This window comes from Liolophura sinensis, chromosome 9 (assembly GCF_032854445.1).
Source record: "Liolophura sinensis isolate JHLJ2023 chromosome 9, CUHK_Ljap_v2, whole genome shotgun sequence".
In the NCBI taxonomy this organism is placed as follows: domain Eukaryota; kingdom Metazoa; phylum Mollusca; class Polyplacophora; order Chitonida; family Chitonidae; genus Liolophura; species Liolophura sinensis.
This window is the reverse complement of record NC_088303.1, coordinates 399,759-414,346: the sequence shown is the minus strand read 5'-3', so window position 1 is coordinate 414,346 and position 14,588 is coordinate 399,759. Positions and strand designations below refer to the sequence as shown.

The 14,588-nt window shown below is 43.7% G+C and overlaps 2 protein-coding genes across 2 annotated transcripts in view; both read right to left on the bottom strand.

The window, feature by feature from the left end:
- The window catches only part of LOC135474960 (gamma-glutamylcyclotransferase-like), a 51,231-nt gene extending 42,824 nt beyond the window's left edge, over positions 1–8,407 (bottom strand). The window contains 1 exon segment of the mRNA XM_064754665.1: positions 8,361–8,407. Coding sequence (XP_064610735.1) covers positions 8,361–8,407 — 47 coding nt within the window.
- Positions 8,408–8,881: 474 nt separating this feature from the next.
- LOC135474959 (uncharacterized) lies at positions 8,882–11,321 on the bottom strand. The gene is made up of 2 exons (XM_064754664.1): positions 10,730–11,321; positions 8,882–9,927 (listed from the first exon to the last, which is right to left on the bottom strand). The coding sequence occupies exons 1-2, from the start codon at positions 11,319–11,321 to the stop codon at positions 8,882–8,884; spliced, it is 1,638 nt and encodes a 545-aa protein (XP_064610734.1).
- Positions 11,322–14,588: the final 3,267 nt, after the last annotated feature.

Below are 14,588 nucleotides of genomic sequence, written 5' to 3'. Positions count from 1 at the left end.
TAGACCGGGGAAGTCAAGTGTAGGGTAGCCCGGGTAAACAAGACAGGGGCAGGTGGTTGTTGGCTGAGATCTCTCTCCACACATCGTAGATGAACCTGGACCATGTAGCCGAGGTTAAGCGCTAAACTCTTATGTCAGAAAAAGTGATCGATTTTGAAGATAAACAATAGGCAACTTCAGACTTGATAAAAGATGCCGTCAAAATTTGACAATACCATAGATTGTGTAAGCTTTGTACCCATCTAAACCATAGTCCATCAACTTGTGTTTTTGTGTGCTTGTTTATTTATTTGTATGACTGTTAATTGATTAGCCTTTAGCTCTGATACTTACAAAAGGAGATGATGCACATTATTAAGTGCAGGACAGACCAACTTTTGAATCAAGTCCATGTTTATTTGTTTTGCTCCGTTGCCAGTAAATATATCATACCCCTATGTTGTTTCGAGAAATAGTTTTAAATGTTTTCTTCAATAATTCCTTTTCCATTCAAGTGTACATCACCAATTTTTGTAAGATTCAATTGTCCATGGTATTTTCTATCTAAATGCATAATTTGGAACATTTCCACGACTGAAGACTTAAACTTATGTTCAGTCGACCGAGAGACATTTGTCCTTAAATTAGATGTATGCTAACCTGGAGTTTTGGTTGATCATTTGAAAATGGCGTTCACAATCAACTAAGTATAGTTATTGCATTAAGTTGCATTATCTCATTTTATTCCCAGCGCTGTCTCGGATGTAATAAGCCAATATTTCTGGCAATGTTGCTGACGACCATAATATGCCTTGCTGAGTAACCTCATGGCGGATTTCTACTGCAGCAGGAGACCAAAATATCGGCTCTGAGGAAATGACTGAGTTACTACATCTCGCAACCGCACCAATCAGCAACAACCTAGTGGGCGCAAAGGCTAATATCATAAACACTCTAATTCAGCTCTACCCCGAGGGCTTATGGGTGCCCTGTCTAGTTGGTTGAGTAACCTTCTGTCAACCTTACACTACGGTTGAATGAGCAGTGTTGCGAAATGTTAACGGTTTTCTGGGAGTGAACAAGATGTGCAATCACATTAGCCACCATTACGCCATGGTTCAACAGATGGTTCGTTAGGGTTACTCCATCAAAACTGAGCCTGGACCAATGGCGTTGTCTGTAGCGCTCCTGGTAGAAACATACGCAACTTCTACTTTTGATGGCTGCGACTATTAACACACAAACAGCACTGTGATGCATAACAAGTACATCGCCAGATGATCGATTCAAATAATAGAGAATTGATGCTGGAACGTTACGCTAGAATCCCGATCACATTTCTGATGCCGCGAACATCAAATTACCATGCCTAATCAAAGCCTTCGCTACTGTGATCTTAATTTAGCGTAGACAGTTAGGACAACACATTTAGTATTTACGTCACAGCATGGCATCTGCTCAACGCTCAACGAGTAGGAAAAACTAGCAGAAAGTCGTAATATGTATTCAGCTAATACTACATACATACTGGCTCTCGGGATCCGTGTTAAGTAACTGATCCATGTTGAAATTACAAGATCGGGTGCTTTTGGCCATTTACCAAGTGGCCACAAGCAATATTTTATATTGTATAAACTAGGATTCTGCTGGTGGACGAAGCATCTCCGAGGCCTGGTCGCCATGTATTTCTTTATTGTAATTGTATATTAAATGTGATGACATAACAGCATTTGGAGTAATTCCAGATCAGTTACATCTGATAAATTGCATATTACATCACGGTATTTTTCGCTAATTCTGCACGCTTAATCTAGCGGGGTGTGTAAGTTGCTATTTTTCAGTAACTTTCAACCCTGATTGATGCAAATTCACAATAGGCTGTATTTCACCGATAACACGTGACCATTCACCAAAACTGCTGTTGTTGCTCCAGTTGTACTCTATTTGCAGTATTGTTTCATATAGGGTTAAAATGTAAGCCCTACCCACCGACAGACCAATTAACCGTCAGACCGACCTACTAGACCTAAGCTAGACTGACCGACAGACAGACCAACTGACCGACAGACCAACTGACCGACTGACCGACTGACCAACTGACAGTCAGACAGACAGGCCGACAGACAGACAGACAGACCGGCCGAACGACCGACCGACCGACCCACCCACAGACAGACAGACAGACAGACAGACAGACCAAATAACCGATAGACATACAGGCAAACAGACTGACTGATGAACATACAAATCGATACAGAGACCAAGTGATCAACAGACAGACCAAATACCCGATAGGCAGACTGATCATCTTACCGATAGACAAACCGATAGAGAGACCAACTGAGAGATAGATAGGCTGATTGATCGATTGACAGAAAGACGGACAGACAGACCAACCGACCGACCGACCGACAAACAGACAGACAGACAGGCAAACAAATTGACTGATAGACAGACAAATCGATATAGAGACCAAGTGACCGATAGACAGACAGACAGACAGTAGACAGACCGACAGACAGACAGACACATCAATTGACCGGTAGGCTGACCGACCGACAGACAGACAGACAGACAGACAGACAGACAGACAGACAGACAGACAGACAGACAGACAGACAGACAGGCAGGCAGGCAGGCAGGCAGGCAGACAGACAGACAGACAGACAGACAGACAGGCAGGCAGGCAGACAGAGAGACAGACAGACAGATAGACAGACAAAGCTTCTTGAAGCAGCGTAAAGTGGAACATATATCTCCTGTCTCGACATAACCGTGAAGGTTATGTGCTGCGGTTTAGGTGGCCTTTAGGCCGTTGTTGGAATTTGTCTTGCGTCGATCTTAGATGACGTCTGGTATAGGAATGTTTGTTTTGATACATAGAATCCGCCAGAAGTACTTATATATTGAACTTTCTAATGAAAATCTGTGCGACATATGCTGGTTTGTTTACTGCCATGCAGTTCCCGCCATCCATGAAACAGACCACGACCATATGCATTATTCAATTCGTAACGATTCGCGTTTAAACGTTGCGAGATTCGTGTTGTCTTACAGTGAATAATAACACTATAACGACTACGACATTGAGGGTAAAACCAGAGCGTTGGCCACAACGTGATATCTGGCTAATGGGCACACGCACATTACCGCTGCAATCTGGCCTCTTTTCAATTTACATCAGTCAGGGTTTTATTTTAACTGTTAATTTGCATGTTTGAAAAGCAGCGACGTACACGCTCCCTAGCACAACGGCTTAAGCAAATTGGGTACAAAAATGCAGCGATGTCAATTGCAGTTTGGTAGACGTCACTAGTCTAGAGTTACTAAAATGCTGTGTTTTCATTGCAATTAATATACAACCATATTAAAACAATACAAAGTGACTATACTTACTATTCCGTGCGCGTTTAATCGTTTGTTAATTCGCATGTCTTACACGTTGCTGGAGTATTCATTACGTATTGCACACGCCACAGATATGGACAGGCAGATGAAACCAGATCAATTACTTGTAATGCTTTCGGCGCCTCGGGTTCAGGAGATAAAGATTCTAAAGATATGCCAAAATTGTTTTCACTATAACTGCAGCTTGCACCAAACGGGTGGCGTTCTACAAAGTTTAAGAAACAATGAATGGAGACGACTGGCCGTAAAAACGATTTCCGATATTATAATTTGTATCCGTGGCATGGAACTAAGCCGATATGTATAGACTAAATATATGTACAGTTCCATCAAACAGGCATGTAAAGGAGAAGGCGGGGCTTCAAGGTTTTATATTCGAGAATAATTATTTTTTTTACCTTTACCTTAATCAAGTAACAGAAAGTTTCATTCACTGTGGGCATTATGAGAGGCCATCGCACCCACGCCGGGCTGTAGACTGCATATCGGCTTGAAATCGGCTACCATTCTCTGCAGCGAACCTTGCAAAGCATGCGTGGCGTCCGAGGGCGTTATAGCGTGGCTTTTGCTGCGCATTATAGCGTGCTACCACAATCTGCACGTGGCGTTCGCTTCGCGTTATACCGTGCTACCACACTCTGCGCGTGGCGTTTGCTGCGCGTTATACCGTGCTACCACACTCTGCGCGTGGCGTTTGTTGCGCGTTATAGCGTGCTACCACACTCTGCGCGTGGCGTTTGCTGCGCGTTATAGCGTGCTACCGCACTCTGCGCGTGGCGTTTGCTGCTCGTTACAGCTTGCCACCACACTCTGCGCGTGGCGTTGCTGCGCGTTATAGCTTGCTACCACACCCTGCGCGAGGCGTTTGCTGCGCGTTATAGCTTGCTACCTGTCATCTTGAACGTTAACAGTACTGTTGAACATAGTTATAGTAATCGGCTGTGTCCTGCATACCCCCTCCTCCGAGGTTACCAAGGTAACAAAATGCTATGACTTCACTTCCAGCAACCACAGCTAAAAATGGGTATCTTGCTAGGTTGAGTTTTTGATATGTTGTAGAGAAAAGTGCAAGTTGGTATTGCATTGTACCACGTGAAAGTTAGGAGACATATATTTTTTAGGTTGAAGTTAACAAATTTACGAAATAAATAATAAGGAAAATCAATGTGCTGGTGTAACCTAGAAAAGAGGCCTAAGGACAAGAGGCCCAAGGAAAAGACGCCCAAGTGAAAGAGGGCCAAGGAAAAGAGGTCCAATTTTACTCGAACACAGTAATTGTGATCTTGGCCGACTTTGTGTATTTCAACCTGACTTCACCTCCAGCAACCACACCTCAAAAATGGTGGTCATGCTAGGGTGATATCTTGATATGAGAAAAAATGCAAGCTGCATATGGTGGTATGGCACGGTACCACGTGAAAGTCAGGGGGCATATAATTTTGAGATTCAAGTTGACAGATTTACTACATAAATAGTCAGGAAAATCAATGCACTCTTGTAAGTTTAAGAGGCTCTTGGTGACTACTGTGTATGTAGTGGATGACGCGCGGCTCATGTGACCGATAGTCCAGCCTAACCTTACGTATAGACCACTTGCCTTCCACTGATATGGTATGCATGTCTGTGTATTTCACACTTGGCAAAGTTGGTCGGTATGAGGTCATTTCGGTTTGCCCCTACCATAACGCTGATTAGCGGTCACCTCGGTTTGCCCCTACCATAAGGCTGATTAGCGGTCACCTCGGTTTGCCCCTACCATAAGGCTGATTAGCGGTCACCTCCGTTTGCCCCTACCATAACGCTGATTAGCGGTCACCTCGGTTTGCCCCTACCATAACGCTGATTAGCGGTCACTTCGGTTTGCCCCTACCATAACGCTGATTAGCGGACACCTCGGTTTGCCCTTACCATAACGCTGATTAGCGGTCACTTCGGTTTGCCCCTACCATAAAGCTGGCTGGCGGTCCCTTCGGTTTGCCCCAACCATAAAGCTGATTATAGCAGGCACTTCGGTTAGCTCCTACCATAAAGGTGACTATAGTGGGCACATCGGTTTGCTCCTACCATGAAGCTGACTATGGCGGTCACTTCGGTTTGCCCCTACCATAAAGCTGACTATAGCAGGCACATCGGCTAGCCCCTACCATAGCTGGCTGGCGGTCACTTTGGTTTGCCCCTACCATTAAGCTGACAATAGTAGGCACTTCGATTTGCCCCTACCATAAAGCTGGCTATAGCGGGCACTTTGGCTCGTCCCTACCATGAAGCTGGCTAGCCGGCATTTCGGTTTGTCCCTACCATAAAGCTGACTAGTGGGCACTTCGGTTCACCAGTAGCATAAAGCTGACTAGCGGGCACTTCAGTTTGCCCCTAACATAAAGCTGATAATAGCCGGCACTTCAGTTTGCCCCTACCATAAAGCTGACTATTGGGTACTATCATAAAGCCGACTAGCCGGCATTTCGGTTTGCACCTATCATAAAGTTGATTAGCGGACACTTCGGTTTGCCCCTACCATGAAGTTGCCTATAGCAGTCACTTCGGTTTGTCACAACCATAAAGTTGACTATAGCGGTCACTTCGGTTTGTCCCAACCATAAAGCTGTATAAGTGAAATTTTCTTATGGCGTTCAACAAAAATGGAGTTAATTAACTAACTGATTATGGACCAATATATTGACAACTTTTAACGTAATTATTACAGCTCATTCCAGCTAGTTCTCTCTATTTATTCAGGGAAAATGTAAACTGAAAACACATTTGTTAACAAATTTAAATGATCACATTTATGCACCAGTCATGTACAATGACACACAGAGATTGTACTTGGTCAGAGGTCTCGCCATGGTCAGAGGTGCGAGTTCGGCGAGGAACATGACAGAAAACAAAGGGGATACCAGTGTGCCTGACAAAGATTCCGACAAAAACCAACATAAGGGCGACAGCTGCTGGACTCGAACTGTTCCTGCTGGTGAGTTGATATAGTGCTCCAAATGAAAACTATATATCCACTCAAACACGGAATCCTTGTACAAGCTTGAAGATAATAAAACACTATCAAATAACAAACAGATAAAGTCAAAGCCGCAATTTGAGGTGGTATAGAAAAAGATGTATTTTAATCATATCAATATATGAGACTTTCTGATAGCACACCATAATAAGGATATCCTGCATACATTTAGCATTCAAGTCGACCACACAAACCCTTACCACTGTTGTATAAACAGGGACCCAATGAAGGAAGACGTAACGCATATAACCTGGGGAATTTTCATGGATTTACAAAACACAAATAAATAAATAAGTTACTAGGCGTTTAGTTATCTTTGGCACTCTTAAATGAGACTGGTCCCAGTGAGTCCTGAGGCAGGAGTTTGGGGAGGGAGATTGGGGTGGGGTTTGGGTGGAGGCAGGAGACAAGCGTGTCCCCATCAGGCCACGGCATGGCGAACACACTAGTCTTTTGTTCACCAGTAATTGAGAAAACACACAAAAGTGTAGAAAGCGTTGTTAAAGCGGCCAGGTAAAGACTGAACGAGGAGAACCGTGGACTGTTCACCTGCTAGCATGGCTCGCGCCAAAATCCCCGGCCAGAGGGAAATGAGGCAGTGTGGTTGGGGGTTGAATGGGCACGAGGCAGGTGCTCGACCGTCATATTACACTTCAGTCACCTTAACACAATCACTCTGACACTAAAGAATACTTAATTTGTGTAAGACACGACTTAAAATGCCGCTCATAATATTCTTTGGTTCCAAAACTGGAACAAAACCAAAATAAAAATTGCCCTGAGGAGCTATAATAAAAATGTATTAAAAAAATGACATCGAGAAAAGATTTTTTAAACTGTTGTAACAATGTCATGAATAGCTCCTGAAATGAAAAAAAGTTCTCCCGATTATTGTGAAGTGAAGAAAGATATCATGAGACATAATGAAACTGTTTAATGTATTCATGAGAGATTGAGTGAGGTTGGGAGAACAGAAGCTACAGGTTGCCGTACACGCGCTAAACACCGCTGGTAATATTTATCCACGTGACCTTTAATGTCGCTAAATTTTCACTGAGCATTGCTCATTATCACCGTTTCCAGCCAGCCAGAACAAAAGCACGTTAGTTTTCAAAAAAAGTTTCCAATCTGGCAAACTCTTCAAGTTTCGAGAGAAGAAAATGTTTGATGATGTCTGGAGAGTGAGGAAACGAACCAAATGGAGACACTGAGATTTCCCTAGACTAGGAAAGTTCCCAGGGTCATAAAATGACCACTTTAAAAATATGTAAAGGTTGAGTAACTGTTTGGTAATTTGAAACTAAAGACCACTTAAGTCTTTTAATTCTTTTAGTTTTTCTTCAAACGCGGACTAACTTAGCCGATGACGGTTTTATATTGGATTGTGAATATATTGTGGCGGGAATGGCTAATACACTCGATGGCTTTTAGTGGGTGTGACATTGCCATAAGTGTTTTTCTCATGCTTCTGTAGACAACTGTCGGAGACCGGTGAACGAATTCAAACCGTTAAATATTACACATGACTCTGGAGATCGCTTAACTGCAATTACCACAGTTCATTTGACAGTTGCAAGGCATGCACGAAATATAACACTAAGTGTCAAACCAGCAAAAAATGACTCGGTATAATTTGACAAAAATGTAACAGGCGAGAACTGCCGAACACTTAAGATATGTTGTAAGATCATGACAGAAAACGTATTGCTCAAAATCTTGTCGTTCTAAAAAAGACGTTCTCGTCTCTATAGAGATTTTAGCTGCATTTAAATCAGCGGCGGTGTGTGGTCAGTGGTAGATCGCTTAACAGGGAGTACATGGGGATGCTGGTGAGGGGTAGGGCGTGGGCTGTGGGGGGTTGAACCGGCCTCTGAGTGTCAGCACCCTTAACCGATATACCCACGGGTGCCAGAAACGTAACCCCTCTATATAGTCATGAGTAGCTGTCTCTCGCCCTCACCTGTCTCTCGCCTTCACCAAGTCGTTCTCAACACCGAATTTCTCCATACCTCATTCTACCCTTACCCACTAATATCTTTCCTGTTCACGCCACTTACAACGAAACTCTCCATAACAGTTTTGTACAAGGCACTATACGGAAGAGACCATTTAACTTCCGCGTTCCGGGAACAAGCCTCCTACATGAATGCACAACTACTCCCAGTTTGAGAAAATCTTTAATTGTTATAACATACGATGCTCAGCCATACCTCAGCTATTCCATTAACGTTCTATATCCGGTTCTAAAAAATTCAACATGCCAATATAATAACCATTATGAAATCCGCTGTGGAAGAAATTGGTCTGGGAAGACAATATAGGTTTTTTTTTTAATCAGGTACCTGAAGCTGCTAACAAAACCAACGAATAGACTGATTCTGATTTAAAAATGTACATGAGCAAAGAAACTTAACAAATGCCCAGTGGCAATCGGCTGTGGCATTTTATGTTGTACTGCGAGATTAGTGACCTAACGAAAACTCACTGTCCCGTGATACCACCACAGCCTCCATCCTCGTGTTTCAGCAACAAAGACATTCGAGAAAAAGTTTTGCTGCAGGTTTTACAGCTGTATTTCTTCACGTCTGAGTGTGTCTGTAGATGTGCTCTAAGGTTCGAGCGGTCGGCGAACGCACGGCCACAGTGGCTACACTTAAACGGCTTTTCGCCCGTGTGGGTACGGATGTGACCCTGTAACAACCACGGCCTGGAAAAGGCCTTCCCGCAGAGTTTACACTTGCACGGTAGAGTATGGGTGCGAATGTGCATCTTTAACGCGCCCAGAGATACGTAGGTTTTGTCACAGTACTTGCAGTTGAATTGTTTTTTCACTTGTGTCACACAGTGGAACTGTTTGTGTTTTGAGAGTCCGCTAAGTGTTGAGTAGCTCTTGCTGCATGACTCACACTGGTACCTGGGAGCTTCACCTTCCCTCTTGCGTCGTTTTTCACTTAACTTGACTTCCAGATCCAGCGGGAGCTTATCCTCGATGGACCATGGGAATCTTGAGAGAGAAAGGGCGAAGGCAGACTTGTGCGCGGCTACAGAAGTGTCCAGCGGAGAGTGGTCCAACCTTAAACTGCCGTTCACTTTAACTGGACTGTGGTGAGTTGGGCTAGGTGAACAAGGGAACGGGATGAGCGGAGGTGGAGGGGACAAGTGGTACGAAGAGCCGGGAAACCTCCTCTCGGCGGGGTGAGCACTAGCGTACGGGCGGAAACTGGTCAGCGTGTCTTGGAGAGAAGGTAAAGAGCACCCGAGGCCGGCAGCTCCCAGGCGGTAGAAATGGTTCAGGTTGGATGGGAGAAAGCCGTGATGCGTAAAACTGTGAGGGTGATGCCAGAAAGTGAAGGGGTCGGGAAGCCGGGGAGGTTCCGATGGACTGCCGGTCGGGCTCCTGTTCGTGGGTTTTAAAGGGTCGCCCTCTCCCCCGGTTCGGATGAACGGCGATGACTTCTCTACCCTGGCGACTGGAGCCACTGCCGGTGGGAGAGTCACTGGCTCGGCCGGTCGGGGTGTCACAACAACTGCAAAGACAAAAAATTCTTGATTAAGGCACAGCAATTAGATACGCGGGAACAATAAATACCTCGTTTTGGCTCAGGCTAGTATAGATGCCTATAAATAAAAACACCCAGGGATGTTGCAGCATCGATAAATCTGTTGATTCACGGACAAGAATCTATAGGATGAAGTGTGTTGTTTGTATGATACATTGTAATTCAAAATAATTGTGAAGTACACCCTGGCAAGTGTTTAAATATATGAATTGAAAAACAGTCTTGTCTGCTTTTAGGCTAAGTTATGGGTATTGGATCCTACTCATCCCAACATGTGAAAAAAGACAGGTTTTGCATTATAACAATAAGTGCCAATCTTATAAGAACGTTATACCTTTGACGGTCTGCTGGGTACACAGTTTTATGGGTCAGTGGAGGGTGTCTAATGCAAGACGACATTGGGTTTTCACCTGCTGTTGTCATTTAGATCAAATCAGGCTCGAGGATTCTACTATTACAAACACAGTTCGTCCGCAAAGACAAGCGCTTGATTAAAAACATTCTGGCAAACCCTTGCTTTTATTTAAGTCCCCAGTCTTATTTAGTCGCAATAAATAGCATCACGTTTATAAAGGGTTGAAGTGAAACATTTGAACGCTGATTTTTATTTCTTATTATTTGCGTTTGAAGTTAGCTATCGAGACAGCTTTATAAACACCTGATATGTATCTTTGTTTATACAAAAATAACCGCAACCTCCACCGGTCAGCAACTTTAATTTGCTGCTGACAAGTTTTCATGCATATATAATGACTGCCTATCAGCTTACCTGGTTTAACATCACGGAGAACTGGGCTGATGACGGCTGGTCTGTTGATACTTGGTGACAGCGACCGTCTGTGGAAAAAGGAAGGAGATTGTCTTGTGAACTGTGGTGTGGGTGATAAACTAGTCACTGAGGGAGAGGTGGTTCTGAAAGGTGGAGATGGCCATCGTCTTGTGATGGGAGACGGTGATCGTCTTGTGACAGGAGACGGTGACTTTCTTGTGACAGGAGACGGTGACCTTCTTGTGACAGGAGACGGTGACCTTCTTGTGACAGGTGACTGAGATCGCCTTGTAACTGGTGAAGATGATTTTCTGGCGACAGGAGACCGGGACCTAGCCCGGGGTACAGACGGTAACAATCTGTGAACACAGTAAGAAAACTGTCTGGACACTGGGAACGATGGGTTCCCGTAGTGGACAGGGGACGGTGATCTCTTTGTGACGATGACTGGGGACTGTCGGTGAGATAGGCTGGACGGGGCCATAGTCACGCCACTTGGTCGGGGTGAGGCACGGGCCTTACTGAGCTCTGTGGCTTCTGTTTTAGCCTGGCTGAGAGCTTCATGCTTCCTTACGAGGAACGCTCTGGGCATTATGACAGTTGTGTAGGCTGCTCTACACACAACAGCGATCCGCTTCGAGCAAGGGGTGGCAAGCTGAATACAACTGACGGAGGGTTAACACGTGTTCTGTCCTATGAGACACAGTGACGGCTATGCCTGACAACTTAAGAGGAGTAACTCCATGCCTGTAGGAGATAGAGAAAGTGTCGAGTGTGCTATTGCTACAAGATGTTAGTTGACTCCTGTTGCAATGGGTCGAGATTTTACAGTAACTGACTTGATATTTTCCTGTTGGTATAAATGAAACGATAAGTCAGGTGCGGACAGGCGAGCACGCGACGCCCAGCGAATCGGAATGCTCTTGGTGATAATCCTCAACGCTGAATGGATAAGACTTCCAAAGAATCGCCTTAATCTTCCCCTCGCCCCGCCCACTATCGTATTAGTGGCAGCCAATGAGCGTGGACCGTCTTGAACAGGTGTCAGTCAGCTTTCGTCTCGTCTGCGCGTCCCTTAGGAGCGAAAGTCAGTCGAAGCTGCGCTGATGAAAACAAATTATTCACTGTCCAGAGAAATTCCACGTGAAGATTTCTGGTCATTTATCTATGCCTGCATTTTACTTATCCTTAACGAGTGTAATGGAACCATGTAGCCATGTGCAGTTGCTTGCATTAATACAACACGGCCTGTTTCTCCCTTCAAATAAACAAACTACCTGGAAGACGGTGAAGATCCTTTAATGGCTCCAGTCTACTGCCGTGAGCAATTAGGGCCTAACCGTCAATGTACAATTTTTAGGGGGGAGAAATTTTGTCATTAGGTAAAACAGACATAAACATGCCAACACAACAACGCCGTTTGTGGTCATGTGATTGCCAAGTGTAACAACCATGACAGTGACGCAAGCTAAAAAAAACCGGGGTAAACCTGGGTAACAATATGCCATGGGCATGTTTTGGCGGAGGTTATGCACGGAGGCAGTGACAAACAAAAGGCGTGGGGAGGGAGATTGTAGAAACACGTCTGACAGTCAACAAGTGCTTATGATCGGCATACAATGGGTAATAAGTGGCACTATTGATCTGAATGAAGACTAATCATCGATCACCACACGGATCAATCACAATGATCAGCAATATTGCCTGTTGATCGCCGTCCAGGTAAATGGGATACCTACCTGATTCGGACCTGTTCTATGTTATAGTAACAGGTAGAACCGCATTGTTAACTGTAACTATAATCACCATAATCCCAAAGTATCCGACCAAAATAAACAGCATATTAGCCGAGTTACACTTCATCACAATTCTGTCTGGATATAGTACCGCACCTACCACAAAACGGTTTTAGTTACTTTTTGAAACGTTTCGATTTTAGAAAGTCTTGTTTTCACGACACATAACTAATATTACATTAACAAGTAGACCTATTAATTACTGGGCAACTCCATTCTGCTGACAAAGTGAAATTATCCTTAGACAAAAAAACCCAGATAAAGTGAGAATTAAATGGACACACAAAAACATGGAAAAATATGACTGTATCATAAAATGTTAACATTATGTTAAGTGAGCGTGAATTTTTATGTATATTGGGGGGCCTCCGCGGCTCAGTTGGTTAGTGCGCTAGCAATGACCCAGGAGTCTCTCACCAATGCGGTCGCTGTGAGTTCAAGTCCAGCTCATGCTGGCTTCCTCTCAGGCCGTACGTGGGAAGGTTTTCAGCAGCCTGCAGATGATCGTGGGTTTCCCCCGGGCTCTGCCCGGTTTCCACCCACCATAATGCTGGCCGCCGTCGTACAAGTGAAATATTCTTGAGTACGGCGTAAAACAGCAATCAAATAAATAAATAAATAAAATAATGAAAATAATAAATAAAATAATAAATACATTATATGTATATTGTGTCATTATATGCCCTAAACTTACTTTCTCCACATTCCGGTATTTGATGTTAGAACAAATTTTGATGCCATATCACTGCTAACAGTAAACAACGCTATATGGTTTACAAAGCCTACCTTATATTTCAGTGATCTTGTTTTCCGTGATCTTCCGAGAAAACTTTGGACATTCTTTGTTTGTACAACATCGATAAGCATTGTTACATTATTTGTTTTAAAACGTTTTCCACACATGCCTAAATTCTTCATTAATTATCACTTTATTCTGTATTGTAAATGTTCCACTTAAATTTCCACCTATAGCACATAATTCTGGAATTGCTTTCTTCCCCTTGATATGCAAAGGGGATAGACGTGTAACATTTTAGGGATATTTCTATAAGTGTTGTTGACACCCTTGTGACCTTTATTTCACAAACATTATATACACTTTAATGTAACATTTGTTGTCATTTCATACCTCATATTCAAAAGAGTATAAGGTACGAGAATGCTAACAAGCGAGACAGAGGCTAGCCATCGTGTAAAGATTTTAATATTTGTTCTGTGATTTTACTGTAGTGTTATCATTCCAAATTTTACAATAATGAAATTAACAAATTTAAACTGGAATAGAATTTTGATATTATTTCTGTTTCATACGACAATGCTTGTGGTCTAGTTCCCCGTAATGTACGGAGATTCGAAGTGATAATACAAGTAACCAGTGTAGATAGTTCTATATTTTCTGGGTAACATTAAGCTCATATTAATGACTACTGGTATTATTTAATGCCGGCATTAATTAACAGTTATCGTTAAGCAGGCCTGCGGTGAGTGTTTTATTTATCCCTGTTTGTTTGATCGTTGATCCTTCATATGGGGATTGACCAGCCACTGTTGACAGACCCAGGAGTCTGTAACCTTACCCTCACTAGCAGAAAACCCGGCTCAGGGGGCTGGGATTGGCTTAAGAACAGGGTGTAGGTGCTGAAACGCGATCGCTCATTCTACATGAGTGCACATGTCAGCCACAGGAGGGGTTGTGTATAAGTGGTTATATTACACTTAAGCCCATATTGCGTAAAGCCTCGTGTAATTGTCTCCTCACCAAACAAACATATGATCTGAATATAGGTCCAGCGGTGCTCAGAATCCAACCGAGGCACCAGCTTCACGGGTATTGCTGCTGTTGTTAAAGCAAAGGGTTGGGTTAAAGGCGGGCCCCGCATTAGTGTTCATCCATGTCTCTGCGACACCAAGTGAATTAGATGTTTATCCGTACAACAGAGCGGCAGTAGCAAAGGTTTGTACCTCGCCTCGGTAGATGTTTACTGCCGCTGTTTCTCAAGTGAGACCTATGTATTCGAAGTGTACATGTATCCATGTCTCTGCGACACCAAGTGAATTACATG

Coding starts and splice junctions, on each gene's coding strand:
- LOC135474959 (XM_064754664.1), bottom strand. CDS start 11,321: ATGCCCAGAGCGTTCCTCGTAAGGAAGCATGAAGCTCTCAGCCAGGCT. Junction 9,928..10,729: donor TCTCCGTGATGTTAAACCAG/GTAAGCTGATAG, acceptor TTGTCTTTGCAG/TTGTTGTGACACCCCGACCG.